Source organism: Emys orbicularis, chromosome 1, assembly GCF_028017835.1.
Source record: "Emys orbicularis isolate rEmyOrb1 chromosome 1, rEmyOrb1.hap1, whole genome shotgun sequence".
Classification (NCBI taxonomy): domain Eukaryota; kingdom Metazoa; phylum Chordata; order Testudines; family Emydidae; genus Emys; species Emys orbicularis.
Window position 1 is genome coordinate 363,520,949 of NC_088683.1, and position 21,073 is coordinate 363,542,021.

Consider the following 21,073-nt stretch of genomic DNA (forward strand, 5'->3'; position numbering starts at 1 on the left):
TTTACCCTGAAAGGGATTTGCTGATCTACTCTGCAAGAAGTGACAAAGAGTCCTGTGGCATCTTGTAGACTAACAGATGTATTGGAGCATAAGCTTTCATGGGTGAATACTCACTTAGTCAGAGGCAGGTATAAATATGCAGGCAAGAATCAGTCTAGAGATAACGAGATTAGTTCAATCAGGGAGGATGAGGCCCTTTTCTAGCAGTTGAGGTGTGAACACCAAGGGAGGAGAAACTGCTTTTGTAGTTGGTTAGCCATTCACAGTCATGGTTTAATCCTGAGCTGATGGTGTCAAATTTGCAAATGAACTGAAGCTCAGCAGTTTCTCTTTGAAGTCTGGTCCTGAAGTTTTTTTGCTGCAGGATGGCTACCTTGACATCTGCTATTGTGCGTCCAGGGAGACTGAAGTGTTCTCCAACCTGTTGTCCAACAGCCCCGCCCCCATTCTGGAGCAGCTGGCCCAAGAGGAGCTGTCAATGGGTCTCTCCTCAGGGTGCTCCTGGGGCTGGGAACTCCCCCATCCCCTGGACTTCCTCCCTGCAGCACCATGAAATCCCCTGGATGGGCCAGAATGGAGAGTGGGAGCCCCCTCTTCCCGGGGCAGTGGGTCTGGGGCAAACCGAGGGCAGCAAGGACCTAGCAGGGAGCTGCTCCAGCTACTGCACGGCTGGGCCTGCGACCCAGGCAGAGTCAGCCGAGCCCCAGCTCAGCGGCACATTCCCACTTAGTAGTGGCTTGGCACAAACCAGCAGGGTAAGTGGCTTGTGCAGCCTCCTTCCCCACAGCCACACAGTGCCCGGCGTGGGCTGGGGGAGAGGGGCTGCGATATTCCTGATGGCAGTGCTGTAGTCACTGCGGAACCTGCTGATTGCATCTCCTTGCAGCTCTGACCTCTGGACAGGATGGACACAAAGTACGAAATAGCAGAAGGGCCTGTAATTTATAGACCGTTTCTGTTGGTCTGTTCCCCCCCATCTGGCCATGTGTCCCTCCTCCATCTCTGTCCTCCTCTTCAGGGTTCATCTCCCTGCTCTGCCGTGTGTTTCCTCACAGCCTTCCCTCTCCCAAGAGGGTCTGTTCTCCCCACATGATGGGGGGGGGGATCTCATCTGACTCTGTGTGTTTGTGTGTGTGTCCCTCTATTTCTTCTCCCCACGCCTGGACGTGATGGGACTGGAGCTGGAGTTGGATCTGAGTTCCCATCCCATGCAGGGGCTGAGTGTGTTTTTGTAAGCAGCGCTGAACGAGCTCTCCCCTGACATCTAGTGGTGAGCTGGGGAAGAGGACTTCAAGAGCCGACCTCGTTTCCACGGGCACCCCCACCCTGCCTAGGTGCTCAGCATGATGGGACTGCTTTGCCCAAAGGATCACTTTTGGCTGGTGTTGGTTCACGTGTCACGTTGTTATTGGGGCAGGGGCACTAAAGGCCTGTTATCCTTGTTGTGTGACTCCAGGGCAGCAGAACTGGTTTGGCATAATAGAGTTACATTTCTGTACGGCATGTGACATAGTCCCGCACAACATCCAATGGGGGTGTTTATAGTGGGGTCCTGTAGGGATCTCTTCTTGGCAAAGTAGCTTTCAATATGTTTATCAAGGAGCTGGAACAAAATATAAAATCACTGCTGGTAAAATTTTCAGATGATACAAAAAATGGTGGAGTGGTAAATAACGATAGATCAGGACCGGTCAGTTATACTGATCCAAGTGGGGGGTCTAGGTATTTGGTAAAGAGGGCTAAATTAAGTAACAGGTATTTTGATACATCTAGAACAACACAGAGCAAAGGATGTAGCTCACGCTTACAAGATAAGAGACTGGAATATAGAATAAATAAATAAAAATAAATATATGGAGATATACCTATCTCATAGAGCTGGAAGGGACCCTGAAAGGTCATCAAGTCCAGCCCCCTGCCTTCACTAGCAGGACCAATTTTGCCCCAGAACCCTAAGTGGCCCCCTCAAAGAGTGAACTCACAACCCTGAGTTTAAGCAAGCCAATGCTCAAACCACCAAGCTATATATATATATATATATATATATATATAATAGGAGCAGGGATGTGGTACTACCTCTGTATGAGGCATTGGCGAGACCATTACTGATACAGTGTCCAGTTCTGGTATACTCCTGACGGCCCAATCTGGCTATTCAGAATATCCATACACACGCCCTGCCCCTTGCTGGAATATGTCAGTTGCCATGGTAGCGGTCAGGCCTACATCCATGCTGTTACTGATTAGCCCCCATGCAATCCCAGTACAGCCAGTGAGCATATAAAATTGGACCTTTGATTCCACCTGTTAGAAATATCATCTTTTGAGCAAATTTGATATGAAATTGACTGAGAGATATAGACATGGGACCCCACAAACTGCGCTGTTACAGAGTCACCTGGCCGAGACAGAGATTTAATCTGTCGAGTGTATTAATGAAAATACTCCGACTTAGTTCATTTCTGAAAAGTCTTTTACTGAAGTCATCAAAAGTCAGTACAAAAGTGCTGGCATGACAGGAATACAAGTAATTATTTATATATCAGGCACCAATTTATAGCTCTACCATTGTAAAACAAATCCCATTTGGAATAGAACTATGAGTTTCCATTTTGATCTACTCATTGATAACGTACAATCAAAGCTTGCCCAAGCAGGTACCAGCGACACTCCCTCCATGTTCCTGGTTTCCCTTTGGAACGCCGGCAGCATAGCAGGGCGGCTTTGGATCTGGCAAGTCCCAGCACCATGATTTGTGTTAGAGAGAAAAAGTGAGTAACACGAATAGGACAATTGAGAAACCAGCAAACAGCTTCAGAGCAGCAACGTGGACCAGGATGACGGATCCTCCAGACAGTGGAGGGCTCAGCTCACTGGGGAAGGCCGGGCCGCCTCTGGTAGCTGTTAATAGGAAAAAGCAGATCAAACAATTGATAGAAAATTATTTCACACTGACCGAGATCCTTAAAGCTGGACACAGGTACCCTTCCCAACAGCTACTGGAACCTGCTTATTGCAGAGAGACATTAATCCAATTTCCCTCAGCAGAACACAACAGCCTGGGACATTCACCTCACTGGTGAGATATTTCATCTGTTTCCTCTCTCCTCAGCCAGCTTGTTCCTTCAGTATCAATCATCGGTGAGCACATTTCACCCAAGCCAGTCCCAGAGGCTCTGATCTGTAGCTTGTTGTCTGCTGCCTAAGTGTATTCCAGTTGTGAGTAATAAAGACATGAGTCTGTGGAAACTGGCCGCAGACACCAGTAACACCATTTCTGTTGGATTTTTTTATTGGCTTTAGGGGGAAATGTAGAGCTGGGCAGAGAAGGGCCATTTCATTTTGTGGAGGATTTTGATATTTCAAAATTTCGTTTTGTTCTGATTTGAAATGAAAACCAAAAATTTTGAAATTCTCCACACAAGGGATCGGAGCGTCAGCTCTGGGGCAGTGCACCAAGCAGGTTGTCCCAGGGTTGGGGCCACTGGAAGTCCTGGGGTCCATGATTCCTAGGCAGCCCTATTGTCAAATTCCAACGAGAAAATGTTTCATTGAGATTTTTCTGACCTGCTCTGGTAAAATAGTCCTGTTTAGGCCTTTGGGAGGTGTTAGGGTTCCCTCCCCACTTTGAACTCTAGGGTACAGACGTGGGAACCCACATGAAAGACCCCCTAAGCTTATTTCTACCAGCTTAGGTTAAAAACTTCCCAAGGCACAAATCTTTCCTTGTGTTTTGGATTAGGTAAATGCTGCCACCACCAAGTGATTAGACAAAACTTAGGGAAAGGTCCACTTGGAGTTTCTACTTCCTCCCTAATATCCCCCCAAGCCCTACACCCCCTTTCCTGGGGAGACTTGAGAATAAACAAGATGAGCACAGACCAAACTCGAGTTTTTTTAGGACACTAAAAAAAAAATCTGATTTTTAAAAAAACAGAACTTTATTAGAAAGAAAAAAGGTAAAAGAAGCACTTTTGTAAAATTAGAATGGAAGATAATTTTACAGGGCAATTAGATTTAAAACACAGAGGATTTCCCTCTGGGCAAACTTTAAAGTTACAAAAAGAAAACCAGGAATACACCTCCCTCTCAGCACAGAGAAAATCACAAGCCAAAACAAAAATAAGCTAACGCATTTTCTTGCTAGTACTTACTAATTCCAATGGAGTTGGATTGCTTGCTTCCTTGATCTGTCTCCGGCAAGCACCCAGAACAGACAGACAAAGCGCCCCCCCCCCCCCCGATTTGAAAGTATCTTGTCCCCTTATTGGTCCTTTGGGTCAGGTGCCAGCCAGGTACTTCTTAACCCTTTATAGGTAAGAGGATTTTGTGCCTCTGGCCAGGAGGGACTTTATAGTACTCTATACAGAAAGGTGGTTACCTTTCCCTTTATATTTATGACAGGAAGATGTAGTTCCACTGGGGATAGAATGGGTCTAGTTATGAGAGGAGGGAGATGGAGATACACTTGTGTTGTAGGGTTAGGGGATGAGTCTTCAGCTTATAGTTCAGGACACTGAAGATGACTCTTTAGTTAGTGCTCTAAGGACTAATTCTCCCCACATTTTCTTTTCTGAAATCAACTGGACTTAGAATTCATTGAGACCTGAAGGTGCTCAGATACTAGTCATGAGGGACATATGAGAAATTGGATAAATAGACAGAACCTACAGTTAAACCCACTTATTTCTCATCTGGTTTCATGTGACATGTTTGCCTGGTGGGGTTGCTCTTGGCTCTGCACTTCAATACACAGGGCAAATTATTTTCAAAACAATGTAAAGAAAAAGATTCTTTCTTACCAGAGTTGTCAGCACGTGTTTGGTTCTTATCTCCTACGGTACAAACAGAGAAGGTCAATGAAATGGGATCTGCCCAGGTAGAATTTTCAACTTCACTCTACTGTTTCCAAAGAAACATAGGAACTGTTGGATTGGATTCCACCAATGGGATCCATCTAGCCTGGTATCCTGTCCCTGATTGAGGTGAGGCCCAGCTGCCTCGGGGAAGCTGCAAGAAATCCCCAGTGAACAATTCTGGAATTACCGACACAAAAGGGAAGTTTCTTCCCCAACCCTGGCAGTTAGTGACGGCCTTATGTCGTCAGGCCTAAGGAATTATAATCCTTTTAAAAACAATTCTTTTATTTTATATAACATAACTGTGGAGATTCTCACTTTCTGTATAAATGGCTAATTCTTTTATTGAATTCTACTGAGCTCTTGGCCTTATGGAAACCATGTGGCAATGAGTTCCACAAGTTAACCCTGCATTCTATAACAGGGCATTTCCTTTTACTAGCTAACCAATATTGCCTTCAGTTTATTCTTGTTTTATGAGAAAGGGAAAATGGCACTCTCTAATTTGCCACTGTCTCATTTATTATTTTGTATATCTCCATCATGTTTCTTTTTATGTGTCTCTTCTCCTAATTAAACCATCCCAAGCTCACTTTTATAAATCTCTCCATACCTCTCATCATTTTCAACACTTTTAGAGCTAGAGTGATCAGAACTGAACCTAGTATCCCAGAGAAGGGTGCCCCATTGATTCATATAATGGTGGTATAATATCTTCACATTATTCTCCATCCCATCATTCCTTAAGTTTGCTAACATTTTGTTTGCTTTATAGATCAAGCAGCACATTGAACAGAGATTTTCATTGAGATTTGCACCGACTCTCCACAATGATGGCCCGGTCTCTTTCTGAGCTGGCACAGCACATTAAGAATCCAGTCACACTATTTCTCACAATGTGCATTACCTTGAATGTGTGTCAGTGAATTTCACCTGATGTTGCGTTGCTCATTCACCCAACTTGGTTAGATCTCTCTGAAGTTCCTCACCTTCATCCCTAGTCCTGACTGCCCCAAATAATGTGCCATCTGCACACTAGGCCACCAGACTGCTCCCTTTTTCACATTGTGACAATTGGTACCTCAGGAGAACACCCAGCACCCCCATGTTCATCCTTGTAAAATGATTGTGTGGTATACAATGCAAAGTTTGTCATGTCGGGAGTCTTCGGAAGGCTCGTGATGCACTGAGCATTGCTGTTATAGTGATGTTATAGGTTATAATTTCATGTATATAATTATCAGGCTGAAAATGTGTCCTCATGGCTTAAAGCAAGCCCAGGAGAAAACTCTCCAGGAGCAGAGGGACAGTTCACACCTCATCAGGGCATGTATGGGACAAACCCAGCCCAGCCTCTCAGGATCAAAGGACACTGGCCTAGGCAACAACAAAGGATCTGTTGGACTCTCGAGTGAGTCACCCCCCTTCCCTTAGTCAGTTTGGGACTGCGATGAGGTAATGCTCACCTGACTCTGAAAGGGGGAGCAAAGCCAAGAGGGAATAAAGAACATGATCAAAGGGAAAGATGTTTGCCAAGCTCTCTCTCTTCCACCTCCATCTACAGACACCAGCACCAAGCTACTGAAGCGCTGATGAAAGGGGAGAGCCTGGCTGAAGGGCAACCAGCCAGCCTGGGATGAGAAGCATCGAAATTTGTAAAGGCACTGAAAGTGTTAAGATCAGCTTAGACTGCGTTTTGCTTTTATTTCATTTGACCAAATCTGACCTGTTATGCTTTGACTTATAATCACTTAAAATTTATTTTTGTAGTTAATAAATCTGTTTGTTTATTCTACCTGAAGCAGTGCGCTTGGTTTGAAATGTGTCAGGGACCCCCCTTGGGATAACACGCCTGGTACATATCAATCTTTTTGTTAAATTGACAGACTCATATAAGGTTGTAGCATCCAGCGGGCATAACTGGACACTGCAAGACGGAGGTTCCTAGGGTTGTGTCTGGGACCGGAGATATTGGTTAGTGTCATTTGGTTGCACAATCCAAGGAGCAGCTTACATGCCAGAGGCTGTGCGTGAACAGCCCAGGAGTGGGGGTTCTCACAGGAGAGCAGGGTAAGGCTGGTTCCCAGAGTCAAGGACTGGAGTGACCTAGCAGATCACCGGTCCAGATAGCACCAGGGGAATGTCACACACATCCTATGGATTTGCTGTGCTGTGTCTGAGGAGCCACAGCTGCTCTGCCAGGGCTCTTGTCAATTCTGTATGGGGCGTGTGTGTGTTGAAGACTCGCAGTGGTTTGGGGCCTTCACCTGCCTTTCTAGTGCTCCCATCGCCATGACGTCTAGGCACCTTCTCCTTCCTCAATGAGTGCTTGGGACCCAGTGTCCACCCACCCCAGTCCGAGCCCTCTCTAGCAGCAACAGTCATAGCAGCCTGTCGCCCCCAGCCCTGGTGGCAAGTCTCCATGTCAGCGTCCCTCTCATCAGCTCTCCCTGAAGTGGGGTTTTCAAATTCACTACAGCAAATAGCCCCACACAAATATCTCTCCTGTTCAGCCCAGTACTCACCGCCCAGGTACGCGCAGTTAAAATGGCTGCAGGTCCGGTTTGTGCTCCGGAGGACAAAGCGGTTACTCCCTTGTCCTCGGGACATGCTGAATATCTCATGGACTGGGATTAACACTTCTTCCTCCTCCTGAAAGCGTGAGAAGTTCCTGATCTCAACACCAAAGCACGTGTGGATGGTGAACAATGTGGCCGTGCCAAATGTCTTAGCTATTCCTATATCAAAAGACGAAGAGGCAAAGTATCCAAACCTAATGTGACCTGATCCCGTGTGCTTAAAACTGACAGAAACCCCCCGGTACACCGTCCTTTTGTACATCACATCACACCTCCCTCGTAAGAGCTGTAATGCTCTTGTCAAGTAATAATGAAAGGCTTTGAACTGGAAACTGGCCATGTAATGAGCTCGAGATATCCCATTCTCTCTCACTGCCGCATTCAACTCACTGTGAAAGTCATTGTCAGTATAGGCTATTATGGCTCTTCCATGCTCATCTTCAAAGCCTGTGGGCAGAGAAATCTCTTTCTTTACAAGTTCCCATTTTTGTTCTGAGTTTTCCCACACCCTGCTAAACACTGAGGACATGGACTTTTCTTTCTCTAGCAGTTCAGGTGCAATTCCAGCCATTTCTTCAGCACATCCTATATATTGGTCATCAAAAGCATCAGGCATCATGCTCAGCTCCACCTGGCATTTTGCCTGGGAGAATAAAGGAAACATATGGTCACATTAGCATTTGTGTTACAATAGCACCTAGAGGTCACACCCAGGATCAGGGCCCCATTGTGCTCGGCCCTGTACAAACACACTCGGAATGGCCTCTGCCCTAGAAGCTTACCTCTAAAGAGACAAGGCAGAGGAAAGGGGGGAGAAAGGGATGGAACACACAAGCAGAATCCTCAGGGTGTTGTTTGCAAATGTCACATTGGCGCCTCGATTTTTGGGAAGGAGGAGCGGGGTGGGGGTGATGGATTTGTAGCTGCCCTGTAATAATAGATTAATACTGTCTCTTGCCCGGTTCCTTGGAAAAAGAAGCAGGGGTGGATACAAGAGGTCTGGGAATGCAGGGGATCAGAAGGTCTGTGTCGGGTTTAACGAGGAACACTCGGTTAAGAGGGGAGAGGGAGTTGTTCAGGGGAGCCAGGCTCAGGTGCAGGTCCTGCTGGGGTGCAGAGCCTGCCTACATTAGCCCCAGGGGATGATAGCCCTTTAGGTAAGACCGATGTGAGTGTGGACTGTGGGTTGTTTTAAAATCTGGTTTCTCTAAATGATTTGTTCTTACAGTAAAATGAACAACACTTTGTTTGGTATCAGCAGATACACCACTGGGCACTGACTGCCAAAGGGACGAGCCACAGGGACCTGAATTCAGCCGGAGCTGCTGGGTCAGCACAATGGACACACAGGTACCGCAACCCAGGGCCCGTCTGAGAGTGGGAGAATCACAGGATTCCTGCCCAGGAGGGTAAAGGCACAAGGACTGACACCCGAAGAGATGCACTCAGAGACCAGCGAGCCTGCAACAGAGATGTTTTTAGTTTACTGGGGTCTATGTTAGTGCACTAGATGTATTGTGTGCAGATGTAGGGTTAGGAAGAAAGGCAGGAAGGGATACATTAATAGGGAAGACAAAGCAGGGGGGACAAGGAACATAGAAGGGAGGGAGCTAGGAGGGACTAAAATCCCAATCCCCTCCCACGGGAATATCTAGAAACCACCCCCGTCTACCTCAGTGGGAGCCAGTGGGTTGCCATCTCCGTATGCCAGCCATGCACTGCATGCTCCAGGGCTGGCAGTGCCCATGGGAAGGTTACATCCAACCCCCAAACGCGCATGGAGGACGGCAACACCATTGTGATGGGTTGTATAACCCCACACAGGTTAACCAGGGGTTAACAGGTGTCTGAGCCCCTTTAGGCTACTGGGTGGCACCCGGAGGGGTGTTATGCATAGATGGTGATCAAACCCAGCTGGGAATGTCCCCTCATGGGCTAAAGGCAGAGAGAGGCCTGGAGCCAGAACTGGAGGGCCCGGAGCCAGGAGGAGGCCTAGGAGACTGGGGGCAGTGAAGCCTGTGGCCAGAGGTGAGTTGCCTCAGGCCAGGAGGAAGCCAAGGGCAATGTTGGTAAAGCCTAGGGGGCATTTGGACCAGAGTTTGAGGGGTTGCAGGGAGATGGGGAAGACCTCGGAAGTCCCTCTCCTGGCAGTAAAGAGTGGAGAGACCTGAGGGGAACAGGGAGGCTCCTGCAGGGTGAGGGGAATCCTGAGCCAGGTAGAAATTGGTTTAATTTTGTTCTTTTGGTTTGGGATTGTGTTGGGGGATTCCACGTCGGAGCCCTGCGAGCCCAGCCCTGAAAGAAGGGTGAGCCGGGAGAGGCTGTGCGGGCTGGGAAAAGGCTGTGGTAGGAAGATATCCAGGGAGGCAGCAGCAAGAGTCTGACGGAGCAGACCTTGGTTGCTGGTCAGAAGGTCCCTGGACTGGAACCCAGTGTAGTGGGAGGGCCGGGATGATTAGTGGTCTGGAGCACATGACTTATGAGGAGAGGCTGAGGGAACTGGGATTGTTTAGTCTCCAGAAGAGAAGAATGAGGGGGGATTTGATAGCTGCTTTCAACTACCTGAGGGGGGGTTCCAAAGAGGATGGAGCTCGGCTGTTCTCAGTGGTGGCAGATGACAGAACAAGGAGCAGTGGTCTCAAGTTGCAGTGGGGGAGGTGTAGGTTGGATATTAGGAAAAACTATTTCACTAGGAGGGTGGTGAAGCACTGGAATGGGTTACCTAGGGAGGTGGTGGAATCTCCTTCCTTGGAGGTTTTTAAGGCCCGGCTTGACAAAGCCCTGGCTGGGATGATTTAGTTGGGATTGGTCCTGCTTTGAGCAGGGGGTTGGACTAGATGACCTCCTGAGGTCCCTTCCAACCCTCATATTCTATGATTCTATGATTCCCCTACCAGCCACTAGGGAAGGTGGCGTGGGGCCCTGATTAGACAAACACCTGTCCGGGCTGGTCTCGGTGCACTTGGTCCAGCCTCAGCACACATGGCTGCACTAGATGACCTCTCAAGGTCCCTTCCAGCCATACATGTCTATGGGTCTAAGGCAGTATGGTTGCCTGCATAGCCTTGAGCAGAAACATGAGAAAACACAGAGTGCTTCTCTGGCAAAGCTCAAGAGTTTACCTGAGGGATTCCCAGCCAGGTTTGAAGACAGAAGTACATCAAGGGGATCAGCAGAGGCCTCAGCATTGTTCCAACTTCCCCGGTGGGGCTGCAGGAGAATCCATCAGGAACATCAGTGGGGATGTGGGGGGAAAGAACACATCAAACCCAAACATCCTCCCCATTGTTTCACTGTGATCCGTTGTTCCACATTCAGTGACTGGGATTTCCCAGGCAGGAATTGCTATCTCACGGACTGCAGCCCAGCCATAACAGAGGTGGGTTTGACCCTGAAATACAGTTCTCAACTGGAGGGGTGGGGAGTAGTTGTGGGGAAATCCTGCTTTCACTTTCACATTTCCCTAAAATACTTTGGGGGGTGGAAATATGATCCGTAGTAGGGCAGGGGTTACTCGTAAGTGCTTTTAAACGGCACAATACACAGAAACCAGCGGCTCGGCAGGTCTGTTGATCATATCCTAGGGAATGGGGCTAAAATAATGACATAGCTCAATATTTCAGTGCCTCACCCAAGTGCCTGGTCAAGTGTTTGCTCAGCAACTAACTACCTCATACACGCTGCGCCTCGCTGCTTATTTCTGCCCCGTGGCTAACAGGGTGATCCACGACTCAGACGTCCAACACCAGGGCTGATCCTAGGCCCAAGGGTCAGAGCCACACGACCCTCTCAGAGACACAAACACACAGACCTCTGTCACCTGGCCTGGTCAGGGACCCCAACCCCAGCCACATGGAGACAAACAGCAAAGAGACCAGCACACAACTTACGAAGTCCCTTTACCTCCATGCACTGGATTGACAGCTACGCCCTGCAACACTCCCCTGCTTGCCTCTCCTGTTTGCCTGCTGAGCTGATCCCTTGTTTAGAGGATACGTTGTGGAGTTGGGACTTTGGGGGTTGATTTTCTGGCCAGGGAAAGGGAGCCAGGCATTGGAATTTGGAGACTGGACTGTGGGGGAGAACCAGTGACATGGGGACTAGGGGGTAGCAGTGTTTTGCTCAGGGAAAGCAGAGGTAGAGCCAGGAGTTGGAAGCAACAGGTTTGGGGTGTTTACTGGAAGGGGTGGGACTTCCACTGAACACATGGAAATGCCATCACTCCCCTGGCCTTTGCCCGTAAAGGAGAGGGTGTGTGGTGGTGCTCTCCCTCCCATAGTGTAGCTTAGGGGTTGGCTTGGTATAAGCGACTGCTGAGCTGTACATAGGGTGATTGGATGGATGTCAGCACAGAGTGAATGGGTACAAAACGTAGGGGTGTGATGTGTGTACAGAACAGGTGGGTGGAAAATTAATCTGAACACGTTTCATATTTCTTTTAAGAACAGTGGGCCGGGTGATGCTTCTTTGTTTGAAATGGCTCTTCCACGGTAGTTGACATTGCCAATGTAAGCAGGGTCTGCTGAATTCTTTGCTGACAGCAAACTGGGAGGGGGAGAGACTTCTGGAGCAAACTGTATTTACATAAACACACCTACTCTGCTTACATATCCAGCAGACAGAACGCTGTTGCTCAAAATTATCAACTTTGGCTGGTGTTGGGTTACAAATAAGTGGGGAAAGTAACTGAAATACATGGATTGTATTTTCTAAATGGACAACCATTTAGAAATTCTCTATGCCTGAGGGACAATCTGCACTCATTGCTATATTTGCTTTCCACAACCAACACTCATGAGTGATGTACTCGAATACTTGGATGCGAATATCTAAACTGTATTCTTAAATTTATTCACCTAAATTTGGGTTATTGCTGATTATGCACTATATGTCTCTTACAACTTTAAAAACAAACTTGGTATTTGTGGATAATCTAAGCACTATACCCGGATGTACAGACACTCTTTTCTTAACCTGTGAATTATATGTTTTTTTAACATTAGCTTTAATAAAAAAAATTAAAACTGAATGCAGGGATAGTGAAATGCTGTTATCAATATTGGTGGCATTATTGTCATACAGGGAAGCAGGACTGTGCTTAACCTGTCCCAAATGAGGGGGGTCACCCTCAGATGAAAGAACCTTGTTAAGCCAGGGGCTCCAATGCAGAGCACTGTGAAAGTAAGAGGGGTGGGGACAGATCCCAGGCAGGAGGTGTGCGGACTCTCCCTACGGGTCCCCAGAGTGGTTTGACCTGTTCCTCCCCACTGTTCAAAGAAAGAGCTAAATAGGCTTCATTAGGAGCGTCTTTTGTTATTTTAAATGCTCAGTCAGAGCAGAAATCAGTTGTGGTGGGACTGTGTTTCTGTCCAACCTGCTAAGAGCTAAAAATTACTGAGCGCTGAAATCACTTGAGATGGGGCAGTGTCTCTGCCCAGCCCGCAAAGAGCTGAAAATCGCTAAGATACTGACGTGCAGAGGTCACAGTAGAGAGGCAGGTGGCAGCAGAAGGTGACTGGCAGTCGGCTTGTGACTGAGTGGCTGGTGAGGCAGTGAGCAGAGCGAGCAGCCAGCAGGGTGGTTGGCAGAGAGGTGCAGCGAGCGAGTGCCTGAGCAGCGGAGTGAGTAAGGTGCATCTATACCCCCCCCCCACCCCACATGCACCCAGGGTGGGAGGTGAACTCTGCAGATGCACCTCTGAACTCTTGGTCTGCACTGACCAAGGACAGCAACTGTGAGTGGGGTGCAGAGAGGGGTCAGGCATGTGATAGGACTTTTGCTGGACTTAAGAACCTGAGGGGAAAAGGATACTGCCCAGCTTACTTGGGGGTGGGTCTATTGCTCATGGTTTATGTTTATGAACCCTGTTTGCAGCGTTTTCCCAAATTAATGCCCAGTTACTTCCCACCATTTATTAAAAGTTTCTTTTCTACGCTCAGACTCTGTGCTTTCGAGTGGGGAAGTTTTGCCTCTCAGAGGCGCCCAGGGGTGGTGTGTAATTTTCCCAGGTTACTGGGTGGCATCTCAACCCAGTTCTGTGTTTTAGTGATGGAAAGGACCCCCTAGATACTGAACCGGGCCCTGGTAGCTGCTGGCTTCACCTGGCAGAAGAGTTACACCAAAATATATCTGAGCTTTGACACATTTGGGGGGATACAGCCACATTCTCAGTGCTTCGCGTTTTCCTTTTTAAGGACTGCATCCCCTTTTGAATGTAAGTCCAAATAAATGCCTGATTCTCAAGGAGAGAACACCGCCTTTCCACTGCAAAACCCCACATTTGTGTCCTTTTCCAAACCGCATACTGATTTTTTTGTACATTTTGTCTCTCTGTCTCAGCCTACTTGCTTTAGCACCAGTAATGGAGTTACTCTCCAACGACTCCATTACCTAGAACTTCGCCTGGGGTTTGTAGTAGAGTTGAAGGCTCTGCAAAATACTTAATACAGTTCCAGACTGTGTTACATTTTCAGACATCTTCTCTAGGGCTAACGGGAAGACAATGTGCATTTCACCAGGCCCTGTCCCTAGAAATTCAGTAAAATATCACTAAAATGTGGATAAATTTTCATTCTGTTACAGGATTTTCTTCCCCCTAATGTAATCTTGCCTCAGCACGGAAGCATGATGTAGGCCTTGCTGGAGCGCGAGGCCTAGCTAACAGTGTGAACCAAAGGCCATGAACCAGAGTCGGCCTGGAAGGCCTCTGGGTAAAGGGAGCTGGGGTGTGGACTTACCCTTTTGCTAGCCAATTCCAGGGGTAGTGCAGAAGCCAGGAAAGTCCCCCACAATAGCAGGATCATTCCCCTGCTTACACTTACACACATGGGTATGTCTCGAGAGGAGTTTTGGAGTCCTTCTTTCAGTGGGGTCAAGGTCAGCCATGAGTGTGGGGGGAGGGGACGAGGTGGTAACCCTGCCCAGCTACATCAGCATAAAAACTACAGAGCCCCTTACAGAGGAAAATAACAGCTACAAATCTGTCCCAGTACAAAGATGTGGGGCGGCTCTCAGTGATTTTGCTCCATAGTGAGCCAGCTCTTACTCTGGCTGTGAGAGGGCTTAGCAGGGTGGGGATCCAGATGCAGCTGGTCGGGGCTTGGTGGGGTGGGGATCCGGGTGCAAGTGGCTCGTCAACATAGTCTACATACAGCTGAGGAGCGATGGGTGCAGGAAGTGGGGGCGGGGAGAAGAGGAGAGTTTGCAGAGCTTCCTGCAGCCTAGGGGAGAAATATGGGCGTGGGTCTGACCTGGCCCCGGCTGCCTTGCAGGGGAAGAGGAAGTCCCGTCCTCCCCAGCCCAGCTGGGACTAGCAACTGAGCCTGGCATAGGGTAGGAGCCACCAGCTGGGTCTTCTCCAGTCCTGCCCCGTTCCCCACATGATTTCCCTCTCTGCCAGCTGCCCTGGGCACCCAAAACATACTGCTGGGGAGAGTCACATGACTGCTCTTGTGACTTCCCTTTGCTTCCCCGTCAGAAAGTCATTTTCTGTGGGGAAGCAAAGCAATCTGTGGGGGACATGAATCCTGCACATCTGCAGTGGTGCAGAATTCCCTCAGGAGTACATTAAACAAGGTCAGGTGCCAATTCAGGCAGTCGCCCAAATGGCCCCACAGACACCCCTCAAGACCTTTGTACGGGACTACATTGAAACCTATGGTGGAGAGTCAGCAAAAATGCTGAACTACCAAATCCTCAGAGATCACCCAGATCCATGGAACTTAAGGTGTTCCATTTTTGAGAAAGAAAAATTAAAGAGAAAATGTCAGGAGGTGGAGGAAAGGGACGATGTATCTATTGTAGGTAACACTTTAGAAAGAAAATTGAGACGGAAAATGGAACAGTTGGATCAGGCACAACAAGCCTTATCCCTGGAGAAAAGGATTAGTGAGAGGTTAAGATAAAGAGTAAGTAAGCCAGACATGTCACAAACCCATCCGCAATCGGGCCACTTATTACAAGAAACTCGGGGAACTATAGCTGGGGAGGGGTAGCTCAGTGGTTTGAGCATTGGCCTACTAAACCCAGGGCTATGAGTTCAATCTTTGAGGGGGCCATTCAGGGGTCTGGGGATTGGTCCTGCTTTGAGCAGGGGGTTGGATTAGATGACCTCCCAAGGTCCCTTCTAACCCTGATATTCTATATTGCTGTAAGGAGGCAATCCTAGATATCAGTACCTCTAAGGAAAGATGAAAGTCTGTGCAACCTGGAAGTAAGCAATTTTGATACCTTTAAGTCAATTGAGTCAGAAGGAATAATGAAAAGAACAAGTGGCATAATTCATTTTGAAGCTGATATGCCCATTGTACCCCAAGCCACTTTAGAGCCAAAACCAGAATCTCTACAGAAACCTCCCAATACCCGACCGTCAGAAGGTGCAGGCAACTGCCCCAATCAAGAAAAGGTAGAAAAGGTTAAAGCAAAACTCCCCACCTAAATTGTCCACTGTAGAACCTGACCAAACACAGGAGACACCGGTTCCTTTGAAAAAAGAGGCAAAGGAAATCCCACATATAACTGTAAAGGAGGGAAAAAATCAACTTCTAAATCGGAACTGTCAGGATTGAGTCGTCGTGTCTCCCCAATCGCAGCGGTAACAAATGTAACAACACTAAATGCCATTGCAAAATTGGGAGCGCGAATTAAAAAAGGAGCTCCAGTTGCAGCACATGCAGCACATTGAGAAACAGCAGTAAAATTATTTCACTTAGAGAAAAAGAACTTGGTTGAGATTTGACAGTGAGCTGTAGACAGAGCTTTGTGAAATGCCACCAGACATTTCAAGCAGGAGAAAGCTCAGTTAAGGACACTGTACGTCTGTTAGACCAGCACCCAGGGCAGTCGGGGTCACCCTGGTAGCTAACATGGAACAACGGGAAGGTGAGTCACTGCCTAAATTTCACACTAGACTTTCAGCAGCTTGGATACCTAATGAAATGCCTGGAAAGGAAACACCCTCAATGTATTGATTTGTTAGTTAACAATTCTTTACCAGCGGTTCAGGGTTAAGTAATAATGCATGTACACCCCAATATGCAAGCACCTGTGCTGATCACTCCTGATCCCAGCAACCCGTATCACTTAGAGGTCTCTGAGCACAATTGCACTTGCAACAATAGCTTCTAAAAGAAAGGCATGAACAAATGTAGCCCAGTAGCCTCTGCTCTAAAACAGCTGTTCTCAAACTTCATTGCACCGCGACCCCCTTCTGACAACAAAAATTACTACATGACCCCAGGAGGGGGGACCGAAGCCTCAGCCCGCCAGAGTCCTGCTGCCCCCTGGGGGAGGGGGCGTCAAAGCCCAAACCCAAGCCCCATTGCCCTGGGCAGGAAGGCCAAAGCCAAAGCTGAAGGGCTGCACCCCCAGGCAGGGGGCCTGTAACATGAGACCCGCTGCCCAGGCCTAAAGCCCTCCAGCTTCAGCTTTGACCCCAGGAAGTGGGGCTCGGGCTTCAGCTTTGGCCCTGGGCGGTGAGGCTCAGGATTTGGCCCTGGGCCCCAGCAAGTCTAAGACAGCCCTGGTGACCCCATTAAAGTGGGGTCACAACCCCAACCCACAGTTTGAGAACCGCTGCTCTAAAAGAATGAGCCTAGTGGAACTTAAATATTCCACTTGTAAACAATATATTTTTCACCAGCTGGACAACCAAGCATTTTGCTTTTTAATTGGTTTAAATCCAATAGCTCTACATTCCACACACACCCCTCTCCAGTTCTTGCTTTATATTCAAATCAAGGATGGACACGTGTCTAACACTCAGCTAGCACACTGGGCTTTGGTATTGCGTGACAAAGATATAACAGTGACCCCAGTATGGACCTTATCTCCATTGCTGGATGCCCTGTTGTATTTCTGGGAACCCTCATGTGTGCCCAGATGTTGATTAAGGAAAACCTGAACCCAGTTTTTCACATTAATACCTCCCAAAATAAAAATCTTCGATGCATTTTGCTCTTTCGTAGATAAATCCAACCCCTATGATCAGGAAAAACTAATATCTTCTTGTTATTGATCCGTTCTCCAAATGGGTGGAAGCATTTTCACTTAAGGTAAATGTTGCTTTCACCACAATGAAAGTCTTGGTGAAACACGTCTTCTTTCCTTGGAGACTCCCCGCAAGGGCAGAGTCAGATGCAGGAACACGTTTTACTGGGCAAATGTTCCAAAGATGTGTACAGGTGTTGGGAAGGCAACAAAAGTGCACATTCCATATAGACCTCACTCATCAGGGATGCTGGAGAAAACAAATTGCACCATCAAATTAATGCTGCGGCAACTGGCAGCTAGGTATGGATCGATATCAGCTGTCCTCGCAATCTATGGGAAGAGATGAACAGCTTTCTGCTTGGGAGGCTCACCTGATGTTATGAACGCATCGTCTGGGTACTTGTGTCAACAGAGGACGGATCCTTACAATGAACAATCAGGGTTGTTTGCACTCTATGGAAATAGTTGTGGTCAATGTATTTTATGATGTAGATGTGAGCAAAATAAGCAGATTTTTTTTGTTTTCACTACATAGGGTTTTAAATATTTCTGTAGTTTCCCCATCCCAAAAGCTTTTATAATTTTATAACAAATTAAAGCTCTGAAATCAACTCAACAGAAAATATTAGACTTTTCATTCTGTGCACCCCAGATTCTACCCTCTGATATTACAATTTGCATAACAAAAGTGCCTACAGCTCCCAACCCAGATTGTGGCCCAAGGCTGTACATAGGGAGGCTGTGTCAATCCCCAAAAGCTTACAATCTAGGGCAGACAAAGGTTGGTAGAAGAAAGAGAGGTAGAGTGACTTGCCCATTGTCACACACAGCAGGCCAGGGGCAGAGCTGGGATGAAAGAATGTGGTCTCCTGACTCCCAGTCAGCTGCCTTATCCACTGGCCCACCCTCCCCCTCGGTTCCATAGGTACTGGACAGCTGTAACTGCGGGCAGATTTGTATCATTGTTTAAACCACTGTGCGACCTGTTGTCTAGAGATAAATGCAGCAGAAGTGTCTGTAATTAGGATAATGAAGAGTAAGAATTTAATGATGTTACAATACCTGACTTTCCCAAGTGTGTCTGAGTCCCTGGCAGGCTGCTGACCCGAGCAAGAGCTGGCTGCAGTTGTAGAACTTAATCCGCAGTGTTCATAACACAGGAAATAGTATGACTTTATCTAACAAACCTCAATGCAGACTTTCACTTTCAGAACTAATGTTGTTTTGATTTTTTTTAGGAAATAAGGGCCTGATCTAAATCGAACTGAAGTCAACGGAAACTCAGGTGGCTTGGACATGTCAAGCGAACGCTGCATTACAGGATCCCGAAGAGCGTGCTGTACTCTGAAGCTCACGGAAGGTGTAGAATGAGAGGCAAACCGCTGCGCAGACTTGGGGATGCTTGCAAAGATGACTTCGTACCCTTTGGAATCTTGGTGGATGATTGGGGAAGGAGTGCAGAATACTGCTCTGGTTGGCGGAGTCAGCTTGTAGATGGAGCGAGGAGTTGCGAGACAGACTGGAACAAGCTTTGTGATGACTGGCGTCAGAGGAGGAAAGAATCAGCTGCTCGGATTCAGAGCCCTGCTAGTGCGTGGGGGTGCCCCACCTGTGGAAGGGACTGTCACTCGCGCATCCGACTCAGCAGCCATCAAAGAACTCATCGGCGCATACACCATGCTCTGTAAAGAGTGATGGTGCCATTGATTGAAAGTTTTAAACACTGGTATTAAAAGGTTGGATTTGATTGGGTTGAGCAAAAGTGCAAATGATTTAGAATTCCAGAAGGGAGCAGGTGAAGAATGAGGGGAGGGGGAAAATAACCACCCCAAAGGTATAAGGAAGCTTTCTCCCTACATTATGGATCCAGAGAATATGCTGAAATGGATAGCAGAGCATGCCCCCCAGCTCCAGCAGCAGCAGTTGTTACAAATAATACCCATCCAGCAGCTGACCCAGGAATGGTCTGTCCAGCAACAGCAGCTCATACACCACATGGTGGCCCTTTTGTGACCTCCCACAATGACTGGGTCTTGTGTTGGGGGCCGATGGACGTAGCTCTGGTGACTCCAGCCATACTGATCCAATGAAGATTGGTTCTAAAGATGACCCAGATGCCTTTCTTGCGATGTTTGAATGGGCAGTGGTAGTAGTGCAGTGGCTGCCAGAACACTGGGTGGTCCTGGTGGCCCCATATTTGACTGGGGCAGCCCAGGTCAACCATGGTAGCCTGGATCCGGAAGCGGAGCAGAATTGTCCACAAATCATGCCATTTTGGACCATTTAGTGATCTCTGAAAAGACCTTCTGCCAGCACCTCCAGGAACAGACGTATCCCCTGTGAGCCCAACCCTTGGGTGGAGTATAGAAGCTGCAGGACTCCGGCTAGTGGTGTCTCAAACCAGAAGCCAGGATGGGGTCCAAGTGGCTGAAAGAGTCCTACTAGAGCACTTTGCCCAGATACTCCCAGCTGGGAGTAGGGGCTGCATCTTACGTCACTGGCCTGGATGGTGTTTAGTTGGTGGGTGTTTTTCCACACTCTATTTGTTATGTAGTTCAAATAACACAGGCCCAGCCTGCAGTGCTGTAAGTAAAGTGTTTTTATTTTGCACTGCGCGGTCCCTTTACAAAACCAGTCATGGTCTCACTAATTCCATAAACACAGGTAAATTGAGAACCCCTGGGCTAGACATATACCCTTCCATGTGACTGTGCTAAACTGTGCATTATTTGATCGTGCCAACATTACCAAGTGATCCATATAACTCTATATCACTGTCTCTGCTATTTGTTGTTTACCATCCCACCCATGTTTGTGTCATCTGCAAACTTTACCAGTAAAGATTTTGTATTTTCTTCCAGACCATTGATTAAAATAATGTACAGTGTTGGGCTGAAAACATGATCCCTGCAGGACCCCACTAGAAACACCCCATCTCATTTATGATTTACCACTATTAACAATTACATTTTGAGATCCATCAGTTAGTCAGATTTTAACCCATTTAATATGTGCCATTTATTTTGTACAGTGCTAGTTTAAAATCAGAATTGCCTGCAGTACTAAGACAAATACCTTACAAAAGTCCACATCAGGGGACAGGGTGCAGGGGAGGGTGATAGGGGGTGGGGTCTCGGGGGTCCCAGGAGGGGGCGGTCAGGGGACAAGGAGCGGGGCGGTTGGATGGATCGGGAGTCCTAAGGGGGGCAGTCAGGGAGTGGGAAGTGGGAGGGGGCAGATAGAGGAGGGGGCCAGCCTGTTTGGGGAGGCACAGCCTTCCCTACCCGGCCCTCCATACAGTTTCAGAACCCTGATGTGGCCTTCCCCTGGTTTGCCCACCCCTCGTCTAGATCATCCCTGACTGTTTTTTGTCCAACCTGCTCTTAAAAAATCTCCAGTGATGGAGATTCCACAACCTCCCTAGGCAATTTATTCCAGTGCTTAACCACCCTGACAATTAAGAAGTTTTCATTTCATATTTCCATTCTTTACAGAGTCCCATAACTGCTGTTCTGTTTTGCCTGGAATCAATGTCAAAGCCAGGTCTATACCGCAATTACTTGGATCATCCCATTTACCCTTTTTAAACTAGCAGTCTATAGCCAAGTTCCTAAGGGAAGTGATGGATACGACATCCCTGGGGCC

General features: G+C 47.8%; 1 protein-coding gene across 1 annotated transcript; it reads right to left on the reverse strand.

The window, feature by feature from the left end:
• Positions 1 to 2,468: 2,468 nt before the first annotated feature.
• Positions 2,469 to 18,560, reverse strand: LOC135887839 (ecto-ADP-ribosyltransferase 5-like). The gene is made up of 5 exons (XM_065415614.1): positions 18,491 to 18,560; positions 10,561 to 10,648; positions 7,385 to 8,081; positions 4,803 to 4,835; positions 2,469 to 2,901 (listed from the first exon to the last, which is right to left on the reverse strand). Exons 2-5 carry the CDS (start codon positions 10,624 to 10,626, stop codon positions 2,759 to 2,761), a joined length of 939 nt encoding a protein of 312 aa, XP_065271686.1. The 5' UTR covers positions 10,627 to 10,648; positions 18,491 to 18,560; the 3' UTR covers positions 2,469 to 2,758.
• Positions 18,561 to 21,073: the final 2,513 nt, after the last annotated feature.